Source organism: Cynocephalus volans, chromosome X (assembly GCF_027409185.1).
Source record: "Cynocephalus volans isolate mCynVol1 chromosome X, mCynVol1.pri, whole genome shotgun sequence".
Lineage (NCBI taxonomy): Eukaryota > Metazoa > Chordata > Mammalia > Dermoptera > Cynocephalidae > Cynocephalus > Cynocephalus volans.
Window position 1 is genome coordinate 85,437,219 of NC_084478.1, and position 24,405 is coordinate 85,461,623.

The 24,405-nt window shown below is 35.6% G+C and overlaps 1 protein-coding gene and 1 pseudogene across 5 annotated transcripts in view; one reads left to right on the plus strand and one right to left on the minus strand.

The window, feature by feature from the left end:
* ATRX (ATRX chromatin remodeler) overlaps positions 1–24,405 on the minus strand; it is a 222,154-nt gene that overhangs the window by 175,632 nt on the left and 22,117 nt on the right. For all 5 annotated transcript variants that reach the window (XM_063083057.1, XM_063083056.1, XM_063083059.1 and 2 more), the window contains exon 2: positions 436–548. In XM_063083057.1, the coding sequence (XP_062939127.1) occupies positions 436–548 (113 nt within the window). The remainder of the gene's footprint in view (positions 1–435; positions 549–24,405) is intronic.
* On the plus strand, positions 14,388–14,858 carry LOC134367730 (fatty acid-binding protein 5-like; annotated as a pseudogene).

Here is a 24,405-nt window from a genome sequence, read left to right on the forward strand (position 1 = left end):
GCAGAAAGTAAGCCTTGAATATCTCAGGGGTGGGGTAGAGGGGCAGAAAGTAAGGAAGTTTTCAAGGACTGAGAAGGACTTGTAAAAAGGTCAGAGCAGGAGCCATCCAGATGAGGCTTCCACAAGCCAAAACAGGTACAATTTGAGAACAGAAATAAATAATGATAGCAAGAGAGTATTTACTAAAAAAAATAAAGAATATTAGTATATACTAATATAAATATGGAGAGGGTAGGACATAAACCCCACCCTTACGGTAATATATCAACTAACATTACGATTTTGAACCCACCATAGTAATAAATCATTCTGCCAAGAATCATGAATGGATGCTGTGATAGAAAGAATTTCTAGAGATGACCCACAAGATTCAACACCCCTAAAACCCTAATGAAAGATAGATTAGAATATATAGCACATTCTTTTTCGATTTACCTGTACTTTGGTTCATCACAAGTCTCGGAGGAGAACTTGTTTCTTCGGATTCTTCTGATGAGTGTGCCAGGAAGTCATGAAGCTTCTGCACCAATGTATTCAATTTACTTTCACTATCAAAACAAAAATTTAAAGAATTTCCTTAATTAGTCTGCCATGTATTTAATTAAATGTAAAGCTCTAAAAAATTGAAAGCCTATCTATACCATGTCTTCTGAGAATACGCATATTCAAAGAAAAATTTAAAAGAAATGAATTTCTTTCACCCAGGATATAAAAATATGAGTAACATAACCTACCTGTACACTTACCTAGGATCAAAATATCTGAAAATGCTGATATTACTCACTAAACACTTCCAAAATATTGAGATCTTTGAGTGTACTATACCTGATGTGTTTAAACATAAGTGGAACTTTACTTTGTGTTATTTAAAATGTTATCACAAAATACTACCCTTAACATAATTTTTAAGAAACAATAAACCTGCCTACCACAAAAGAGGTGAAAAAGAAACTAAAACAAAATTTTGGGTGATAAAAGGCCAAAAGGTATTCATATTTGAATTATATCCAACCTCATTTCACAATCAATAGCTGACCCATGTACATAATTTGTCCTATCGTTAAGCACTTAATATAAATACTGAGTACTTATTTTCCAGAAGGCCTCAACAATGGTTTTGTTTACTACTCTGTCCTGTGCATGGCACAGAATAACTGTATAACTGACTGACACAAAGTTGATTAAAACACAATAGAACTTGAAAGAGCTCAGTCACCAAGAGAAATATTTATGTCATTACATTTTATACTACAAACTTTTATGTTATGTAATAGGTACATCTGTACTCCAACAGGGTTATAAAGCATTAGAAATTTAGTTAGAAGTATAAATGCAAGAAAAAAACATATGCCACATTTTTTTCACATGGGGGGGGTGGCTGGCCAGTATGACCACATTTTTAATAAAACAAAATTTTCTAAACATAAGAACAAGAGGGAAAATAGATAAATCTGACTTTACCAAATTCAACTTTCCTGTGTCAAAGGACACCATCAAGAAAGTGAAAAGACACCCACACATCACACACAATATCTCATAATATCCAGACTATATAAAGAACTTTCACAATTAAACAATAAAAAGACAAACAATACAATTTAAAAATGGGCAAAGTACATAGATGGACGTTTCTCCAAAGAAGATATACAAATTACTAATAAGCACCAAAATACTCAAGATTATTAATCATTAGGAAAATGCAAATCAAAACCACAACAAGAAACCATTTTACACTCAACAGAATGGATATAAAAATAATTTAGAAAATAAAAAATAAGTGTTGGCAAGGATACAGAGAAATTGGAACCCACATACATTGCTGGTAGGACACTGAAACAGTTTGGCAGTTACTCAAAAAGTTAAACATAGAGTTACCAAATGACCCAGTAATTTTACTTCTAAACAAATACCCAAAAGAAATGAAAACGTGTGCCTATACAAAAAAACTGTATGTGAATGTTCATTGCAGCATTATTCATAATAGACAAAAAGTAGAAAGCACCCAAATGCCCATCAATTGATGAAAGGATGAACACACAGTATATCAATGGAATATTATACCCCAATAAAAAGGAATGAAATATTGACAGATGCTCAACCATGGATGACGCTTGAAAACATTACGCTAAAGACACACACAACACGATATATTTTATCATTCCATTTATATATATATATATGTAACACGTCCAGAATATGCAAGTCCATAGAGACAGAAAGTAGATTAGCGCTTGCCAGGAGACAGGGCGAAGGAGAATTGGGAGGTATATGTTAAAAAAATAAATTCTAGATTTAGGTAGTGGTGATAGTTACACAGCATCAAATTTACTAAAAAATCACCAAACTGCATACTTTTTTTCTTTATTAAAACAATTGATTATATATATTTTGGGGGTACAGAGTTGAATATCAATATCTGTGCACCATGTGTGATGATCAAATCAGGAACGTTAGCATGTTCATCATTACACAACATAATCATTCTTGTATCCATTAACCAATTTCTCACTAACCACCCACCCCCTCCCCCTTTCCCACTTTTAGTAACCACAGTTCTGATCCCTCCTTCTGAAAGTCCAACATGTTACTGTGATTGTTCTTTCTTATTAGCTCCCACTTATGTGTGAGGACATGCAGTATTTCTCTTTCTGTGCCTGGTTTATTTCAATTAATGTAATTTTCTCCAAGCTCATTCATGCTGTTATGAATGGCAGAATTTCATTCTGTTTTATGGCAGAGTACTATTCCATTGTGTACATATACCACATTTTCCTTATCCAGCTGTCTGCTGATGAACATTTAGTTTGATTCCTTATCTTGGCTTATTTTAAATAGAGCTGCGATAAACATGAGCGTGCATGTGTCCCTTCAACATGATGATTTCCACTCCTTTGGGTATATACCCAATAGTGGGATTGGTGAATCACACGGCAGTTCCATTTGTAGTATTTGAGAAACCTCCATACTGTTTTTACATAATGGCTGCATTAATTTACAGTCCTACCAACAGTGTGGAAGGGTTCCCCTTTCTCCACATCCTCTCCAGCATTTGTTATTCTCTATATTTTTGATAACAGCCAATCTGACCGGGGTGAGATGATATCTCAATGTGATTTTGATTTGCATTTCCCTGATGATTAATGATGTTGAGCATTTTTTCATATACTTATTGGCCTTTGCATGTCTTCTTTTGAGAAATGTTCCTTTGTCCATTTTGAAACTGGATTATTTTTGTTGCTGCTGTTGTTGTTTTCTACTGGTCAGTTGTTTGAGGTCCTTGTATATTCTGAATATTAAACCCTTGAAGGATGTATAGTTTGCAATATTTTCTCCCATTCTGTAAGTTGTCTTTTCACTCTGTTTCCTGTTTCCTTTGCTGTGAAGGAACTTTTTAGTTTCATATAATCCCATTTGTTTATTTTTCTTTTTGTAGTTTATTCATAAAGTCTGTGCCCAGTCCTACATCCTGACATATTTCCCCTATGTTTTCTTTTAGGAGTTTTATAGTTTCAGGTCTTACATTTAAGTCTTTAATCCATTTTGAGTTGATTTATATGGCGAGATGTATGGGTCAATGCAACAAGATGTAATAAACATAAATATATACGGACCCAACATCAGAGCTCCCAAATATATAAAGCAACTATTATTAGATCTAAAGGGAGAGACAGACCCCCAACACATTAATAGTTGGGGACTTTAACATGCCACTCTTAGCACTGCACAAATCATCTACAAAAATCATCTAAAAAATTAGCAGAGAAATATTGAATTTAAAGAGCACCTTTTAAAAAAAACGGACTTGACAGACATCTATAGAACATTTCATCCAACAAGTGCAGAATGTACTTTTTTCTCATCAGCATACAGATCATTCTCCAGGATGCACCACTTTAGGCCACAAAGCAAATACCAACAAATATAAAAAGACCAAAATCATATTAGGTATATTTTCAGTCCACAATGGAATAAAATTAGAAATTAACAACAAACAAAATTTTGGAAACTATACAAATACATGGAAATTAACCAACATGCTCCTGAACCACCAATGGGTCAAAGAAGAAATAAAGCAGGAAATCAAAAAATACCTTGAAGCAAATGAAAAGCAAAGCATAACTTACCAAAACTTATGGGATACTGGAAAAGCAGTCCTAAGAGAAAAGTTTATTAAAATAAATGCTTACAACAAAAGAATAGAAAGACTTCAAACAAACAACCTAACATTACTCCTCAAAGAATTAAAACACAAGAACAATCCAATTCCAAAATCAGCAGATGGAAAGAAATAATTAAGATCAGAGCAGAACTAAATGAAATAGAGACCCACAAAAAAATGATACAAAAGATCAACAGAACAAAAAGTTGGTTTTTTGAGAAGATACACAAAACAGACAAACCATTAGCTAAAAAAAGAAGAGAGAAGACCCCAAAAATATAACAAATGAAAAAGGAGACATCACGACCAATACCACAGGAATACAAAAAATCATTAGAGACTATTACAAACTACACAACAACAAATTTGAAAACCTGGAGGAAATGGATAAATTTCTGGACACATACAAACTACCATGATGAAAAGAGAAGAAACAGAAAACCTGAACAGATGAATAACAACCAACTAGATTGAAGCAGTAATCAGCAGTCTCCCAACAAACAAAAGCCCAGCACCAGGTGGTTTCTGTATAAGTCTATTTCTGTTGCTTATAACAAATACTTGGAATCAGATGATTTATAAAGAAAACAATATTTATTGCTTACAGTTTCAGAGGCTAGGAAGTCCAAAGTCCAAGGAACACATCTGGTGAGGGACTTACTTGGCAGTAATGCAGGGGTCTCACATGGCAGAATATGGCAGAGCAGAGAGAAAGAGATTATCCCATGCTCTCCTTTTAAAGCGCTCAGAACCATGCCCCTGACCACCATTCACAACAGCATGGTCCTACAATCTAATCACCTCTTCAAAGCCCCAACTTTCAATTACCATAATAGGATTTCCCACCCTCAACAGTCACAATGGGAATTACACTTCCAACATATGAACTTTGCGGGATATAACTCAATCAATCCACAGCAGCTTCACTGCTAAATTCTACCAAACCTTTAAAGAAGAATTAAACTAATCTTTTTCAAACTATTACAAAAAATTAAAATAGAGGCCATTCTCCCATACTCATTCTACTAGGCCAGCATCACCCTGATACAAAATCAGACAAAGACACAACAAAAAAAGAAAATTACAGGCCAATATCCTTGATGAACAAGACATAAAAATCCTCAACAAAATATCAGCAGTCAGAATACAGCAGCATACTAAGAAAATTATACACTATGATCAAGTGGGATTCATCCCAGGGATGCAAGGGTGGTTCAACATATAAAAGTCAATAAATGTGATACATCATATCAACAAACTCAAAGACAAAGACCATAAGATTATCTCAATAGTTGCAGAAAAAGCACTTGACAAAATTCAACCTTCCTTCATGATAAAGACTCTCAACAAAATAGGTACAGAAGTAAAGTATGTCAAAACAGTAATAGCCATATGACAAACTCACTGCCAACATCATCCTGAATGGGGAAAAGCTGAAAGATTTTCCTCTAAGAACAGGAACAAGACAAGGATGCCTACTCCCACCACTCCTATTCAACACAGTATTGGAAGCACTAGCCAGAGCAATCAGGCAAGAGAAAGAAATAAAGGGCATCCAAATTGGAAAAGATGAAGTCAAACTATCCTTGTTCACAGATTACATAGTCCTATATACAGAAAACCCTAAAAATACTGCCAAAAAACTCCTAGAGCTGATAAATGAATTCAGCAAAGTTGCAGGATACAAAATCGATACACAAAAATCAGTAGCATTTTTGCACACCAACAAGAAACGAGAAAAAGAAATCAAGAAGGCAAGCCCATTTACAATAGCTACCAGAAGAGTAAAATACCTAGGAATAAATTTAAAGGGAGATCTAAATTGAGAACTACAAAACACTGCCGAAAGAAAATTAAAGAGGACACCAAAAGATGTAAAGATGGTCCATGTTCATGGATTGGAAGAACTAACACTGTGAAAATGTCCATACTACCCACAATGACCTACAGATTCAATGCAATCCCCATCAAAATACCAATGACGATTCTTGACAGGATTAGAAAAAACAATTCTAACATTCATATGGAACAACAAAAGACTCCCAATAGCCAAAGCAATCCTGAGCAAAAAAAAGTAAAGCCAGAGGTATCACACTACCTAACTTCAAATTATACTACAAAGCTATAGTAACCAAAACAGCATGGTAATGGTATAAAAAGACACAATGGACCAATGGAACAGAACAGAGAACCCAGAAATCAACCCACGTACTCATAGCCATCTGATTTTCGACAGAGGCACAAAGAGCATACATTAGGGAATGGACAGCCTGTTTGGCAAATGGTGCTGGGAAAACTAGACATCCATGTGTAGAGGAATGAAATGAACTGTATACTTTAAAATGATTAAAATGGTGGCGTTTATGTTGTGTGAATTTTATCTCAACAAAAGATGCCCCCCAAAAACAAGACAGAAATTCAAGAAAATACGTACCTATTTATCTACAAAACAAACAAAACCTGTACATAGACCTCCAAAAAACATCTACAACCAAAATTTAAAAGGCAAACTAGCCTGAAAATTTACATAAAATAAAGGGATAAACATATTACATACAAAAACTACTATGGGAGAAAAAGCACTTCCACCTCACCAAATATCAAAAGAATGTAAACTGAAATACTGTGAATGAAGATGCAGATGTGTCGGGCCTTTCTGAGCCAGGCACAACCCCCACTCAGGCAGAGCACTGAGAATCCAAGGCCAATGGCCCCTCTGCACAATTTTCCTGTCTTTAGTTAGGAAAAACTCAAGATATTTAGGGAAGGAAAAAGAAATAAGCTATAACAGACATAATGCAATTAGAGATTCTGTGTATTTGGTTGTTTTCTTTGGGTGGAGAGAGTTGTTATACAAATTTCTAAACCAAATTTTGCCTCTAGAATAATACTACCAAAAGTGTATGATTTCTACTTATTGCTATATCCCTTCTTTTGGTAAAGAGATGTACAAAAACATTTATCACTTAGTGTCGCTAATCCTGTTAAGTTAGAAAATGAGACCTGAGGAAACTGCTACATGTCAACCCACAGCACACAAAATTCCCTGAAACCAAAATTCAAAAATAGGAATGAATGATGTCATACTATATTTAACTATTAATGGATCACCAGAGAAAGTTGTTCTCTAGAAATGAAAAGGAGTACAGTAAACCTGGAGAATTATGATTGCCCCACTAATCCTAGAAATCACAGCAATCCAGTCATAAAGCCAGCTATTGTGTGAATTCATGCTATGGGTAACCAAGGTTAAGACTAAGGATAAGTCAGTTCAGTACATCAATAGTACCACCATGCCACAAAAATAAAACCAAAAGAATACAATCAGCAGAAACTTTTTCTTCTGTGAAGGACAGAATTTTTAGACATAAACATATTTGGGTTATATTATAAATTGAAACCGGGTAGAAGTCCAATAGTAAAAAAAAAAAAAAAAAAAAGATACTTGAACAATGTTGCCCATTCATTTGAAAAATCTTCGCTTTTGGAGGGTGGATATTATTTTTGGAAATAGCCAAATGTCACTTAGAGTCAAATACAGTGAATAATACAAAATGATCAAGTTAGGTAAAAATAATTTTTGCCAAAATCTGAAGAATTTCTGAAGGTTTATTTTCTTGCATGACTTCTTAACTGGTTACAAAAGGAAAGCTGTCAAAATATCCCCAGGAATCATTATTGGTATCTGTATAGCCTCCCAGGGTTACTACTTAAAAGGAAAACATTCACTTGCACACAAAAGTTCTGACATCTGTTTTAAAATTCTACCTCACTTCTAGAGTCACACTTTAGAGATGGTTCTTGGAAATGTGCATGTCCTATTTGGGGGGGGGGGTATTTGTTTTTCTGGTTTTTTTGTTTATTATACATGCATGTGGGGTACAACATTGATTTTCAATAATTGTGTAGACTGTGTGGTGGTTAGATCAGTATAGTTGGTTTATTCATCATTACAATACACAATCATTCTTTGTGTCTGTTGACCAATTCCTCATTAGCCCCCTCCCTCTTCCCTTCCCCTCCCTTTTTTCACCTCTAGTTTTCTAAAAGCTCACCGTATTACTGTGATTGTTGTTTCTTTCTCTTTCTCTCTCTATTTTTCATTTATTTATGGATTCAGCTCCCAGTTATAATGTATTTCAAATACACCTAACCAGGTGTTTAAAAGGTAGCACTCAATCCCTTCTGTAAACTGAAAAATCTTTTCTCAAGGCAAAACAGCTAAATTAACTATCAGTTTTATAACTGTCAACTATTACAAGTTAAATTCTTTATTAAATCCAGACATAACTGGCACCCCCTCCTCCCTCCACCAAAACGTGAAGCTGACTCAACCAGTACTATGCATTACTTAAGTCTAGGATCTAGGTAAAAATCCTGAAATGCACCCTTTCAGAGTAGTTAAAAACCTTCATTGGAGAAGAGTGGGTTCAGCCTTCAGACTCACATTCACACAGTTACAATATGGGACTGATGCAGATTACAGCCCATGAGATCTGATCTGCCTGCCTGCAAGTAGACCAAGAAATTAAATCTAAATTCCTAATGTAAGCTAACCAAATCATAAATGACTAAGTGTCAAACAAGTTTTAAATCCCAATTTCACTTTTTAACTATGGGCCATGTTCTTTCCCTTGAATGTTTTACTTTATATATTTTTTCCCCATGAGGAATTGTGGAATGCAAAAAATTTAGTGTTTTTTAGCTGTTTTGCACACACATATTCTGTTATTTAGGGAAAAGTATGTGTAGAGGAACTAGCTTTTTTAAAAAAATTAAGCTTTTCATTTTAAGATAATTATAAATTTATATGCAGTTGTAAGAAATCAGAGAGATCCTGTGTATCATTTACCCAGTTTCCCACAATGGTAACATCTTGCAAAACTACTTTTTATTCTCAACCATTTATCTACCTGTTCCCATAGATGAGTTGCTGTCTTCCAGACACAGCAAGAAGCCAGAATCTCTGAAATTTGGATAAATAATTATGGCTAAATGGACCAAAATGGCTTTTTATAGAAAAATCAATAGAAATTTCAAAATTTCAAAGTTTTATTTACTTAAAGATTGTTTAAAATAGAGTATTATAATCCAAATTGGAAAGGAAGAAGTAAAATGATCTCTGTTCACAGATGACATTATTTTATATGCAGAAAACCCTAAAGATTATACAAAAAAAAATTGTTAAGTTAATATATGAATTAAGCAAGTTGCAGGATACAAAATCAACACATAAAATATCATTTGCATTTCTCAAAGGAAGATATATGAATGGCCAACAGACACATGAAAAAATGCTCAACATCACTCAGCATTTGGGAAATGCCAATCAAAACCACACTGACATACCATCTCACTCCAGTTAGGATGGCTAATATCCAAAAGACTACCAATGATAAATACTGGCAAGGTTGAGGAGAAAAAGGAACTCTCATACACTGTTGGTGGGACTGCAAAATGGTGCAGCCTTCATGGAAAATGTTATGGAGTTTCCTCAAACAACTGCAGATAGATCTACCATATGACCCAGCTATCCCACTGCTGGGAATATACCCAGAGGAATGGAAATCATCATGTTGAAGGGATACCTGTACTCTAATGTTCACTGCTGCACTATTTACAATAGCCAAGAGTTGGAACCAGCCCAAATGTCCATCATCAGATGAGTGGATACGGAAAATGTGGTCCACCTACACAATGGACTACTACTCGGCTATAAAAAAGAATGAAATACTACCATTCACAACAACATGGATGGACTTAGAGAAAATTATATTAAGTGAAACAAGTCTGGCACAGAAAGAGAAATACCACATGTTCTCACTTATTTGTGGGAGCTAAAAATAAATAAATACACAAACAAATGGTGGGGGCAGGAAGAAGACACAACAATCACAATTCCTTGAAGTTGCTAAGACAAGCGAACAGATATGAGATTGGTGGGAGAGAGTGGGGAGAGGGAGGGGGGAGGGAGGATTTGGTAAAGGGACACAAAAATCAACCACATTGTATATTGATAAAATTAAATTAAAATATATATATTTATATCATTTGCATTTCTATACATTAAGAAAAGAATTCCATTTACAAAAGCAACAAGAATTAAAAACTTAGCAAAAAATTTAACCGAGGCAAAACACTTGTACACTATACAAGAACTATAAAACATTACTGAAAGAAATTAAAAGCAACACAAAAAAATGGAAAGACATATGTGTTCATGGATTAGAAAAGTTAATAATGTTAAAAAGATAATACGAGAAGGAAAAAGATAATATGATCCAAATCAATCTACAAGTTAACTGTAAACCATATCAAAATCCCAATGGTAGGGCCGGCCCCGTGGCGCACTCGGGTGAGTCCAGCGCTTGGGAGCGCAGCGGCGTTCCTGCCGCGGGTTCGGATCCTATATAGGAATGGCCGGTGCGCTCACTGGCTGAGCGCGGTTCGGGCGACACCAAGCCAAGGGTTGCGTTCCCCTTACCGGTCACAAAAGGACAAAAAAAAAAAAAAAAATCCCAATGGTATTTTTTGGAGAAATAGAAAAATCCATCCTAAAATTCATAAAGAATCTCAAGGTATCACAAATAGCCAAAACAACCTTTGAAAAGAACAAAGTTGAAGTACTCACACTTCCTGCTTTCAAAGCTTACTACAAAGCAAATCTAATCAAAACACTGTGGTACTGGCATAAGGACAAACAAATAGACCAAAGAAATAGAATAGAAAGCTCAGAAATAACTTTCATATATATAGTCAACTGCCTATCAACAAAAACGCCAAAACCTTCTGAGTCTTTTCAACAAATAGTGGTAGGAAAACTGGATACACACACACACACACACACACACACACACAAATTAAGCTGAACCCTTTCCTGACACCATTTTCCTGACACCTGACAAAAATTAACTCAAAATGCACCAAAGACCTAAATGTAAGAGCTAAAACTATTAAACTCTTAGGAAAACAGAAGGAAATCTTCAAGACTTTGTATTTGGTAATTATTTCTTGGATATGACACCAAAAGCATAGGCAATGAAAGAAAAAATAGATAAATTAGATCATCTAAATTAAAAACTCTTGTGCATCAAAGGATACTATCAAGAAAATGAAAAGACAACCAACATGTGAGAAAGTACTTGCAAATCATATATCTGATAAGAGTTTAATATCCAGAACATATACAAAATTCCTACATCAAGTAAACAATCCAATTCAAAAATGGGTAAAGCCACAAAAAATTATATTGTGTAATGTTGAATATACTAATTATCCTAATCTGAGCATCACATATTTCACACAGGTCCTGATATTTAATGCGGTACCCCACAGATATGTACAATTATGTTTCAATAAAAAAATAAAATAAAAAATATATAAAAACGGGTAAAGGACTTAAATAGACTTGTCTCTAAAAGACAGCATAGAAATGGCCAACAAGTATGTGAAAAGATACTCTACATCACTAGCCATTAGGGAAATGCATAGCAAAAGCACAATGAAATACCACTTCACACCCATTAGGAGGCTATTATCCAAAAAAATGAAAATTAACAAGCATGGGTGAGGATGTGGAGAAACTGGCATTGCTGGTAGGAATGTCAAATGGTGGAGCCACCATGAAAAACCAGTATAGTGGTCCCTCAAAAGATAAATATAGAATTACCACATGAACCAGCAATTACACTTCTAGGTATATACAGCAATCTCCCCTTATCTGCAGGGGATAAGAACCCCAGTGGATGTCTAAAATTGTGGATTATACCAAACCCTATAAATACTGTTTTTTCCTATACCATACATACCTATGATAAAGTTAATTTGTATATTAAGCACAATAAGAGATTAACAACAACAATAATAAAATAGAACAATTATAACAATAGACTGTAATAAAAGTTATGTAAATGTGGTCTATCTCAAAATATCTTATTGTACTGTTCTCATCCTTCTGATGAGGATGTGAGATGATAAAATGCCTATGGGATGAGATGAAGTGGAGTTAATGACATAGGCACTGTAACACAACCTTTGGCTACTATTGACATCCTGACGATGTCAGTACGATCTTTGTCTTCAGTTGATCAAGGCCTGGACATTGTCAATCGGTGGAGGTCAGGAGTGGACGATGTCAATGACTAATGGGCAGGTAACATATATAGCATAGATTCACTGGACAAAGGGATGATTCACATCCCGGACGAGACAGAGCAGGATGGTGTAAAATTTCACCATGCTACTCAGAATAGCATGTAATTTAAAACTTATGAATTGTTTATTTCTGGAATTCTCCATTTAATATTTTCAGACTGCAGTTGACCAAGAGTAACTAAAACTGTAAAAAGGGATACCATGGATGGGAGCAGGAGGGAGCGCTACTGTACTCAAAAGAAATGAAACCAAGGACTCGAACTCAAAGACTTGCACAACAATGTTGACAGCAGCATTATTCACCATAGACAAAAGATGGAAATAACTGAAATGTCCATCAAAAACAGATGAATGGATAAATAAAATGTGATACACACACATACACACACACACACACACGATGGAATAAAAGGAATGAAATTCTGATACATGCTACAGAGACGAACTTTGAAAACATTATAGTAAGTGAAATAAGTCAGACACAACAAAAGTATAAATTTTGTCCACTCATATGAAATATTTAGAATAGGCAAATTTCATAGAGTCAAAGTACAACAGAATTATCAAGGGCTGGAGGTGGGAGGGGGAATGGGTAGTTGCACATGGGTAGAGTTTCTGTTTGGAACGATTTTTAAAAAGTCTAGAAATGGACAGTAGTGATGGTTGCACAAAACTGTTAATAAACCTAATGCCACTGAATTGTACAATTAAAAATGGTTAAAATGGTAAATGTTTAAAAAGTCATCTGATATATCATGCAAATTTATTAATGAAAATAAAGTTGGTGTCACACATGGCCATTAAAGATATGAACAAATACCTAGGAATAAATTTAACCAAAAGTGAAAGATCTCTACAAGGAAAACTAACTAGGAAACACTGATCAAAGAAATGAAAAAACACACAAAAAATGGAAAGACATCCCACACTCATGGATTGGAAGAATCAATATCATCAAAATGACCATACTACCCAAAGCAATGTACATAATTGGCATCCTGATATAATCATTGCACACAGTGTAAATGTGTTCTAATATTATAATGTACTCCATAAATGTAGAATTATCAGGGATCAATTGAGAAAAAATTAACTGAAAAGAAAAATCTTTCAGACACACAATTAGATTAGAGGTTACCAGAAATGGGAAAGGGCAGGAGGGCAGAGGAGATAATGAGAAGTTATTGCTTAATTGGTAGAGAGGGCCAGCTGATTAGCTCAGCTTGTTAGAGCACGGTGCTGATAGTCAATACCAAGGTCTAGGATTTGATCCCTGTACCAGCCATAGGAGGGAAAAAAAAATTGGGGTAGAAAGTGTATGTTTAGGATGACGAAAAAGTTTTCACAACAGAGTTAGTGGTTATACAGCATTGTGAATGTAATTAATTCCATGTAATTGTATGTTTAAAAATGCTTGAAATGGAAATTCTTATGTTATATGTTTACCACAATAAAAAAAATTTAGGGCCGAGCCCGTGGCGCACTCGGGAGAGTGTGGCACTGGGAGTGCGGCGACGCTCCCGCCGTGGGTTCGGATCCTATATAGGACTGGCCGGTGCACTCACTGGCTGAGTGCCGGTCACGAAAAAGACAAAAAAAAAAAAAAAAATTTAAAAGTTATGAAAAAAGTTAAGTATAAACTGCAGCACTGTTGGTACCAGAGAAAATCTGGAAATAACCTAAATATCCATAAAAATGGAATGGATAAATGATGGAATGCTATATAGCAGTTAAATGAATGAACTAGAGCCACATGAACCAACATAGGCAGATTTAAAAAGAGTCAACTGGGACCTTAGCTTTATTTACAATATTCTAGTTATTTTAATTTTTAAAATCTGAAGGAAACATAGTTAATTTTTTTAAATGGCGTATTACTTTAAAAATAAAGCAACTTGGCTTGCAGGAAGTGCCCAAGGAGCCCTTGCATCCTGGGGCCAGTTGGCACTGGTCTGTATCTCCTGGCCCAAGGGAAAGGGGTCAGTACGGGTGGAACAAGGCATGACTCCCATGGCCATATGCCCCACTTCCCAAACAAAACCCCACTCCCCATGCCCACCTGCTCATGCCCACCATGGCTACCATTCAGCAGCTGGTAGAAAGATGACATCTGGAGGCTGGCTGGTTAGCTCAGTTGGTTAGAGCATGGTGCTGATAACACTAAGGTCAAGAAAGATGACATCTGGTACAGAGTAAAGATTTTGATGACTATATGAAGGAAGTAGGAGTAGGAGTGGCACTGTGAAAAGTGGGTACAATGGCCACGCCAGATTGCGTCATCACTTGACAGCAAATCCCTCGCCATAAAAACTGAGAGTTCTTTAGAAATAACACAGTTTTCTTGTGAACCAAGAAAGAAGCTTGAAGAAACTATGGACTGATGGCAGAAAAACTTAGACTGTCTGCGAATTTACTAATGGCGCATTGGTTCAACACCAGAAATGGGATGGGAAGGAAAGCACAATGAAAAGTAAAAGATTGGAAATTAATGGTAGAATGTGTTATAAATGATGACACCTGTACTTGAATCTGTGAAAAGGTATAATAAAAATTCCACTATCACTTTGTACAGGAATTAGCTGTGAAACTAAATAAGCTCAGTTTAACGAGCAAATATCGATAATGCTTCTTTTTTTCATTACTATGTTCAATTATCTCTATCACAAGCATTTTACATGCAACTATTTCCAAGTGTTTACTTAATTAGGATAATCCCTTTGGTTAGTAACAAATCAATGTGATTGTGCTAATAAATAAATAAAGCAATGTAAAAGACATTCTGATTCCCTTACAGAAACTTTTGAAAAAAATTGTGAACATTTTCATTTAAAAGTAAATAAAATGCACGAACAAATGCAAAAAAACTACAACTAGGGCTGGCAGGTTAGCTCAGCTGGTTAAAGTGTGGTGCTGTTGGTCCAAGGTTTGATCTCTGTACCAGCCAGCTGCCAAAAAAAAAAACCCCAAAACAAAAAAAACTACAACTTACTAAATTCTATGAAGTGTTATATATAATATTTTTTTTTACTATCACATAAGTCATACAATATCATAATAGCCAGTAAATTCAAAAAAGTTCAAATACAATATGAAAAATGGCTCATGCTACAATGTTAACCAAACATAGCAGGTTACAAATTGTCAATGAAGCATGATTATAACTATGTTAAAAATGCATAAAAATATTGCTATAAATCACACCCAAAAATGTTAATAGTGGGTATTATCTAGATAAGATTACTGGCGGTATTTTTCTTCTACCTTTTTGTGATATAATAAATTCACTGCTGCCAAGAGATGGCATCAACCTAAATGCTAATCCATACTTGGCCTCCAGCAATTTGTCAATTACTGTTTAAACTATTATTCTCTATACAGGCTTAGCATCCCTGTTCCCCAAATCCAAAATACTCCAAAATCTCTAAGGGCCAACATGACTCTCAAAGGAAATGGTCATTGGAGCATTTTGGATTTCAGGTTTCCAGATTAGGGATGTGCTCAGCAGGTTAAAGTATCTGCAAACATTTTGAAATCTGAAAAAAATCTGAAACTCTTCTGGTCCCAAGTATTTTGGATAAGGGATACTCCACCTGTATCTGCCTGTCTCTCCAGTTTTTTTGGTGGTGTTTTGCCCTATGACTTCAATTTTCTAATGTGTCTACAATAGGTTATTAATTTTCAGTCCGTGCTGCATTTTTTCTTGTGAGGACGGGAATGATGACTTCCAAACTCTTTCTATGTCATAGGTCACTGGTTAGTTTTGTTTTTGTTTTTTAAAATAAATAGTCTATGTGAAATGCCAAAGCTGTCTGTGGCTTAATTTTTGGTATCCTCCACTGTTTTTTTTACGTATGTAAACCCCAACACTTTCCTAGGTTTATCCTCCAGGAGCCCCACAAGGTTTTTAGGAGGTTTTCATCATAAAGATTTGAGGAAAATCTCTTTGTGCCTTGAGCAGAAGGGAGAGGAAAGTAACCATACTGAAATATGCCCATAGCGTTATCTACCTGGAGGAAGGGAAATTAGAAAACCCCATACGCTTCTACCCTTCCTGTCTCACCTAAGTGGAGGGGAGAAAGGGAAAAGCTAAGAAACACTTCTGAAGGTCACAAACCAGAGACTCAGGAGCTAAAAAAATTGAGATTTAATCATAAGATTACAAAACACTTCCCCTCCCCAATTCCTTACCACTACACAAACAGGGTTCCAGTATAATAATGGTAAATTATAACTGAGAAAGCTACAAGACACAGACTTTGCTTAAGAAGGAATTCTTAGGGAAACCCAAAGACAACAAGGGGAAAAAAAAAGAAACCATAGGAAACTGAAGCTTCTGACACCTACAATCTACAAAAAACATTAAACACAGTTCAGCTCCTAGCCAGATTAACATAAAACCTCATAATAAAAGCCTGATTACCTCACTTATTACCAGATATAACATGTCCAGCTTTCAACCAAAAAAAAAAAAGACATGCTAAAAGGCAAGAAAAAACATAGTTTAAACATACAAAGCAAGCATCAGAAAGACTCATATAACACAGAATTTGGAATTATCAGATAGGGATTTAAAATAACTATGACTAATATGATAAGGATTCTAATAGAAAAAGTAAGAACAGATAGGTAATATAAATGGACAAATGGAAATTCAAAAAATCAAAAGGAAATGGTACAAATCAAAAACACTGTAAAAGAAATGAAGAATGTCTTTGATGAGCTCATCAGTAGACTTGTAATAATGGTGGAAAATCTTACAAAATTAATGACAAACACCACAGAGCCAGGAAGCACAGAGAACACCAAGCAGGATAAATACCAAAAAAATCTACACCTACCTATATCATATTCAAATAGCAGAAGACCAAAGACAAAGAGAAAAATCACTACAAACCATGCAAGCAGGAAGAGAGTGGATTGAAACATTTAAAGTGCTGAAAGAAAAAAAATATATATATACCAGCCTAGAATAATGCAGCCAGAAAAATAATCCTTCAAAAGTAAAGGAAAAATAGACCTTCTCAAACAAACAAAATCAGAGAGAATTTGTCACCAGTAGACCTGACTTGCAAGAAATGTTAAAAGAAGTTCTTCAGAGAGAAAGAATGTTATATAGGTCAAAAACACAGATCTACATAAAGAAAGGAAGAGCATTAGAAAAGGAATAAATGAAGATAAAATAACATCTTTTATTTTTCTTAATTGACGTAATAAGTAACTGTTCAAAATAATAATAGCAAAAATGTATCCAAAAATAGCTTATGGATAAGTGAAATGATTAACAGCAATGTTATACGGTATGAGAGAAAGGAATTGGTAATACTCTGTTATAAGGTACCTGCACTACTTCTGAAGTGGCATAGTGTTATTTGAAAGTGGACTTAGACTAGTTATAAATGTATACTGCAAACTCTAAGGCAAACAACAAAAGAAAATTTAAAGAAATATAACTGATATGCTAACAGGAGATAAAGAAACTAATATAAAATGTTCAACTAAAACCAAAGGCAGAGGAGCTGAGCGCAGCCCCCCCACCCCACCCCGCCGCCTGGAAGCAGGCAAGAGAGAACACATGGGGGCATAGGCAGGAGCTGAGGGCAGCGCCACCACCCAGAAGAAGGCAAGAGAGAATACCAAAAACACCACTTCCACGTGGATGGTCCAACACCATAGCTGCCACAGCTGCCACAAAAGCAGCTTGACATCACAGCAGAAGCCACAGTCACTGTGTAGGCAGACTGCCAGATACTCCTTGACACAAGGAGAGTCAAACCAGAGGAGACCAGAAAAAGAAGAGGATGTCTCTATCCTCAAAGCCCACTCCAGAGTAATAGAAGCAACTGCTCTACCAGATGACCAGACATCAACATAGAGATACTAGAAATATAAAACCCCAAGAAAATGAGATCACCAAATGAATAGTAACTCTCAAATACCAGACCCTATAGAACAGGAAACCCCTGAAACGTCTGAAAACGAATTCCAAGCAACAATCATAAGGAAACTCACTGAGATACAAGACTCATTAGACAACATAATAAAATGAGAAAAAAAAATCCAGAATATGACGGAAGAAATTTACAAAGAGATTAACACCTTAAAGAATAACATAGCAGAACGCATGGAACTGAAAGATTCACACAGTGAAATAAAAAACACAACCAATAGCTTAAGCAGCAGGCTAGAACAAGCAGAAAGAATTTATGATCTTGAAAATAGTCTTTTTGAATAACCCAGGCAGAGAAAGAAAGGAAAAAAGAATATTAAAAAATGAAGAAAATCTTAGAGAGCTAGCAGACAACCTTAAGCATGCAAGCATTCAAATCATGGTTGTTCCAGAGGAGGAGGAGAAAGGCAAAGGCACAGAAAATCCTATTCAATGAAATAATAATGAAAAATTTCCCACGCATAGGGAGAGACATGGACCTTCAGATCTGGGAGACTCAAAGATTCCCAAACAAATTCAACCCAAAAAGCTCCTGTCCAAGACTCATTATAGTCAAACTGGCAAGGCTCAAAGACAGAGAGAGAATCTTAAAAGAAGCAAGAGAAGAGCCTCAAGTCACCGATAAGGGAGCCTTATCAGACTAACAGCAGACTTCTCATTAGAAACTCTACAGGCCAGAAGAAAATCAGATGATATATTCAAAATACTAAAAGAAAAAAACTGCCAGCCAAGAATACTATATCTAGCAAGGCTATCCCTTCAGAAATGAGGGACAGAAATGAGGGAGAAAGAGAATTTTCCAGACAAGCAAAAACTGCAGGAGTTCACCATCACATGACCAGCCCTACAAGAAATCCTCAAGGAAGTCCTGCATCTGGAATTTGAAAAATGATAATCACTACCACAAATACACAGGAGAGAACAAAACCCACTGGTAGAACAAAAATGCAAACAAAAAAGAGAAACTAAATCTTACCACCACAAAAAACCATAATGACAATGTAATAATGCCCTTCCTTATTTCTGATTTTAATAATTTCCATATTTTCTTTTTTTCCCTTGGTCTAGATAAAGGTTTGCAAGTTTTGCTGATCGTTTTAAAGAATCAACTTTTGGTTTTGTTGATTTTCTCTATTGTTTTTTAATTCCCTATTTCATATATTTCTGCTGTAATCTTTATTTCCTACTTATATTTGCTTTTGATTTAGTTTGCTCTTCTTTTTCTATTTTCTTTTTTTTTTTTTTCAATATTTTTTATTTTTATTTTTATTTTTTTTTCACTTTTTTTTTTTTAATTTTATTTTGTCGATATACATTGTAGCTGATTAATGCTCCCCATCACCAAAACCTCCCTCCCTTCTCCCTCCCCCCCTCCCCCCCAACCATGTCCTTTCTGTTTGTTTGTTGTATCAACTTCAAATAATTGTGGTTGTTATATCTTCTTCCCCCCCCCCCCCCGTTTGTGTGTGTATGTATGTGTGTGTGTGAATTTATATATTAATTTTTAGCTCCCACCAATAAGTGAGAACATGTGGTATTTCTCTTTCTGTGCCTGACTTGTTTCACTTAATATAATTCTCTCGAGGTCCATCCATGTTGTTGCAAATGGCAGTATTTCATTCGTTTTTATGGCTGAGTACTATTCCATTGTGTAGATGTACCACATTTTCCGTATCCACTCATCTGATGATGGGCATTTGGGCTGGTTCCAACTCTTGGCTATTGTAAAGAGTGCTGCGATGAACATTGGGGAACAGGTATACCTTCGACTTGATGATTTCCATTCCTCTGGGTATATTCACAACAGTGGGATGGCTGGGTCGTATGGTAGATCTATTTGCAATTGTTTAAGGAACCTCCATACCATTTTCCATAGAGGCTGCACCATTTTGCAGTCCCACCAACAATGTATGAGAGTTCCTTTTTCTCCGCAGCCTCGCCAGCATTTATCGTTCATAGTCTTTTGGATTTTAGCCATCCTAACTGGGGTTAGATGGTATCTCAATGTGGTTTTGATTTGCATTTCCCGGATGCTGAGTGATGTTGAGCATTTTTTCATATGTCTGTTGGCCATTTGGATATCTTCCTTAGAGAAATGCCTACTTAGCTCTTTTGCCCATTTTTTAATTGGGTTGCTTGTTTTCTTCTTGTAAAGTTGTTTGAGTTCCTTATATATTCTGGATATTAATCCTTTGTCAGATGTATATTTTGCAAATATTTTCTCCCACTCTGTTGGTTGTCTTTTAACTCTTTTAATTGTTTCTTTTGCTGTGCAGAAGCTTTTTAGTTTGATATAATCCCATTTGTTTATTTTTCCTTTGGTTGCCCGTGCTTTTGGGGTCGTATTCATGAAGTCTGTGCCCAGTCCTATTTCCTGAAGTGTTTCCCCTATGTTTTCTTTAAGAAGTTTTATTTTCTCAGGGTGTATATTTAAATCCTTAATCCATTTTGAGTTGATTTTAGTATATGGTGAGAGGTATGGATCTAGTTTCATTCTCCTGCATAACGATATCCAGTTATCCCAGCACCACTTGCTGAAGAGGCAGTCCCTTCCCCAGTGAATAGGCTTCGTGCCTTTGTCAAAGATCAGATGGCAGTAAGTGTGAGGGTTGATTTCTGGATTCTCTATTCTATTCCATTGGTCAGTGTGTCTGTTTTTATGCCAGTACCATACTGTTTTGGTTATTATAGCTTTGTAGTATAGCTTAAAGTCAGGTAGTGTTATGCCTCCAGCTTTATTTTTTTTGCTGAGCATTGCTTTGGCTATTCGTGGTCTTTTATTGTTCCATATATATGTCTGAATAGTTTTTTCCATTTCTGAGAAAAATGTCTTTGGAATTTTGATGGGGATTGCATTGAATTTGTATATCACTTTGGGTAGTATGGACATTTTCACTATGTTGATTCTTCCAATCCAAGAGCATGGAATATCTTTCCATCTTCTTGTATCCTCTCTAATTTCTCTCAGCAGTGGTTTGTAGTTCTCATTATAGAGATTTTTCACCTCCTTGGTTAACTCAATTCCTAAGTATTTTATTTTTTTGGTGGCTATTGTAAATGGGCAGGCTTTCTTGATTTCTCCTTCTGCATGTTCACTATTGGAGAAAAGAAATGCTACTGATTTTTGTGTGTTGATTTTGTATCCTGCTACTGTGCTGAAATCATTTATCAATTCCAACAGTTTTTTTGTAGAGGTTTTAGGCTGTTCGATATACAGGATCATGTCATCTGCAAACAGGGACAGTTTGACTTCATCTTTTCCAATCTGGATGCCCTTTATTTCCTTCTCTTCTCTGATTGCTCTGGCTAGTACTTCCAACACTATGTTGAATAGGAGTGGTGAGAGTGGGCATCCTTGTCTAGTGCCTGTTCTTAAAGGAAAAGCTTTCAGCTTTTCCCCATTCAGGATGATATTGGCAGTGGGTTTGGCATATATGGCTTTAATTATGTTGAGATACTTTCCCTCTATACCTAACTTATAGAGGGTCTTTGTCATGAATGAGTGCTGAACTTTATCAAATGCTTTTTCAGCATCTATAGAGATGATCATATGGTCCTTGTGTTTGAGTTTATTAATATGGTGTATCACATTTATTGATTTGCGTATGTTGAACCAACCTTGCATCCCTGGGATGAATCCCACTTGATCGTGATGAATAATTTTTCGTATGTGTTGCTGTATTCTGTTTGCTAGTATTTTAGTGAGGATTTTTGCATCTATATTCATCAAGGATATCGGCCTGTAGTTTTCTTTTTTGGTTATATCTTTACCTGGTTTTGGTATCAGGATGATGTTTGCTTCATAGAATGAGTTTGGGAGATTTGCGTCCGTTTCAGTCTTTTGGAATAGTTTGTAAAGAATCGGTGTCAATTCCTGTTTGAATGTTTGGTAAAATTCTGCTGTGAATCCATCTGGTCCTGGGCTTTTCTTTGTTGGGAGCCTTCTGATAACAGCTTCAATCTCCTTTATTGTTATTGGTCTGTTCAAATTTTCTACGTCTTCACGGTTCAGTTTTGGGAGCTTGTGTGTGTCCAGAAATTTATCCATTTCCTCCAGATTTTCAAATTTGTTGGCGTATAGTTGTTTATAGTAGTCTCGAATGATTCCTTGTATTTCAGATGAATCAGTTGTAATATCGCCTTTTTCATTTCTAATTTTTGTTATTTGAGTCTTCTCTCTTCTTTTTTTTGTTAGCCATGCTAATGGTTTGTCAATTTTATTTATCTTTTCAGAAAACCAACTTTTTGATTCGTTGATCTTTTGAATTGTTTTTTGGGTTTCAATTTCATTCAGTTCTGCTCTGATCTTAATGATTTCTTTCCGTCTGCTAACTTTAGGATTGGATTGTTCTTGTTTTTCTAGTTCTTTAAGGTGAAGTGTTAGGTTGTTCACTTGCCATCTTTCCATTCTTCTGAAGTGAGCATTTAATGCAATAAATTTTCCCCTCAATACTGCTTTTGCAGTATCCCACAGGTTTTGGTATGATGTATCATTGTTTTCATTAGTTTCAATAAACTTTTTGATTTCCTGCTTGATTTCTTCTTGGACCCATATGTCATTAAGTAGAATGCTGTTTAATTTCCATGTGTTTGTATAGTTTCCAGAGTTTTGTTTGTTATTAATTTCTAGTTTTAATCCATTGTGGTCTGAGAAGATACATGGGATAATTCCAATTTTTTTGAATTTATTGAGACTTGATTTGTGACCTAATATGTGATCTATCTTGGAGAATGATCCATGTGCTGATGAGAAGAATGAATATTCTGAGGTTGTTGGGTGGAATGTTCTGTAGATATCTGCCAATTCCAATTGGTCTAGAGTCTTGTTTAGATCTTGTGTTTCTCTACTGATTCTTTGCCTAGATGATCTGTCTAATATTGACAGTGGAGTGTTCAGGTCCCCTGCTATTATGGTATTAGTGTCTATTTCCTTCTTTAGGTCTAATAGAGTTTGTTTTATAAATCTGGCTGCTCCAACATTGGGTGCGTACATATTTATGATTGTTATGTCTTCTTGATGGATCAGTCCTTTTATCATTAAGTAGTGTCCCTCATTGTCTCTTTTTATGGTTTTTAGTTTAAAGTCTATTTTGTCAGATATAAGAATAGCCACTCCAGCTCGTTTTTCTTTTCTGTTTGCATGGTAAATCTTTTTCCATCCTTTTACTCTTAGTCTGTGTGAATCTTTATGGGTGAGGTGGGTCTCTTGTAGGCAGCATATAGTTGGGGCCTGCTTTTTGATCCAGTCAGCCAGTCTGTGTCTTTTAATTGGGGAATTTAAGCCTTTAACATTAAGAGTTGTTATTGAAAGGTGTTGATTTATTCTTAGCATTTTATTGGTTGTTTGGTTGTCTTAGGTGTCTTTTGTTCCTTGCTTTCTGATTTACTGTTTGGTTTCTTTGTTTGTTGGTTCCTTAGGTTGTAGATAGTGTTTTTGTTAGCTTGTTTTCTCTTCATGAATGCCATTTTTATTGTACTAGCGGGTTTAGATTTTTCTTAGGTTTTTATGGCAGTGGTAGTTATTTTTCAGGAACCAAACCCAGTACTCCCTTGAGGATTTCTTGTAAGGGTGGTCTTGTGGTAGTGAACTCCCGCAGTTTTTGTTTGTCTGAGAAATATACTATTTGCCCCTCATTTCGGAAGGATAGCCTTGCAGGGTAGAGTATTCTTGGCTGGCAATCTTTGTCTTTTAGTATTTTGAATATATCATCCCATTCCTGTCTAGCTTTTAGGGTTTGTGATGAAAAGTCTGATGTTAACCTGATTGGGGCTCCCTTATAGGTGATTTGACGCTTCTCTCTTGCAGCTTTTAAGATTCTCTCTTTGTCTCTGAGTTTTGCCAATTTGACTATGACATGTCTTGGAGAAGGCCTTTTTGGGTTGAATACGTTTGGAGATCGTTGAGCTTCCTGGATCTGAAGATCTGTGATTTTTCCTATACCTGGGAAGTTTTCTGCCACTATTTTGTTGAATATGTTTTCAATGGAATCTCCATTTTCCTCTCCTTCTGGAATACCCATGACTCGGATATTTGAGCGCTTGAGGTTGTCTGATATCTCTCTCAGATTTTCTTCCATGTCCTTGATTCTTTTTTCTTTCTTTTTGTCTGCTTGTGTTATTTCAAACAGCCCATCTTCAAGTTCAG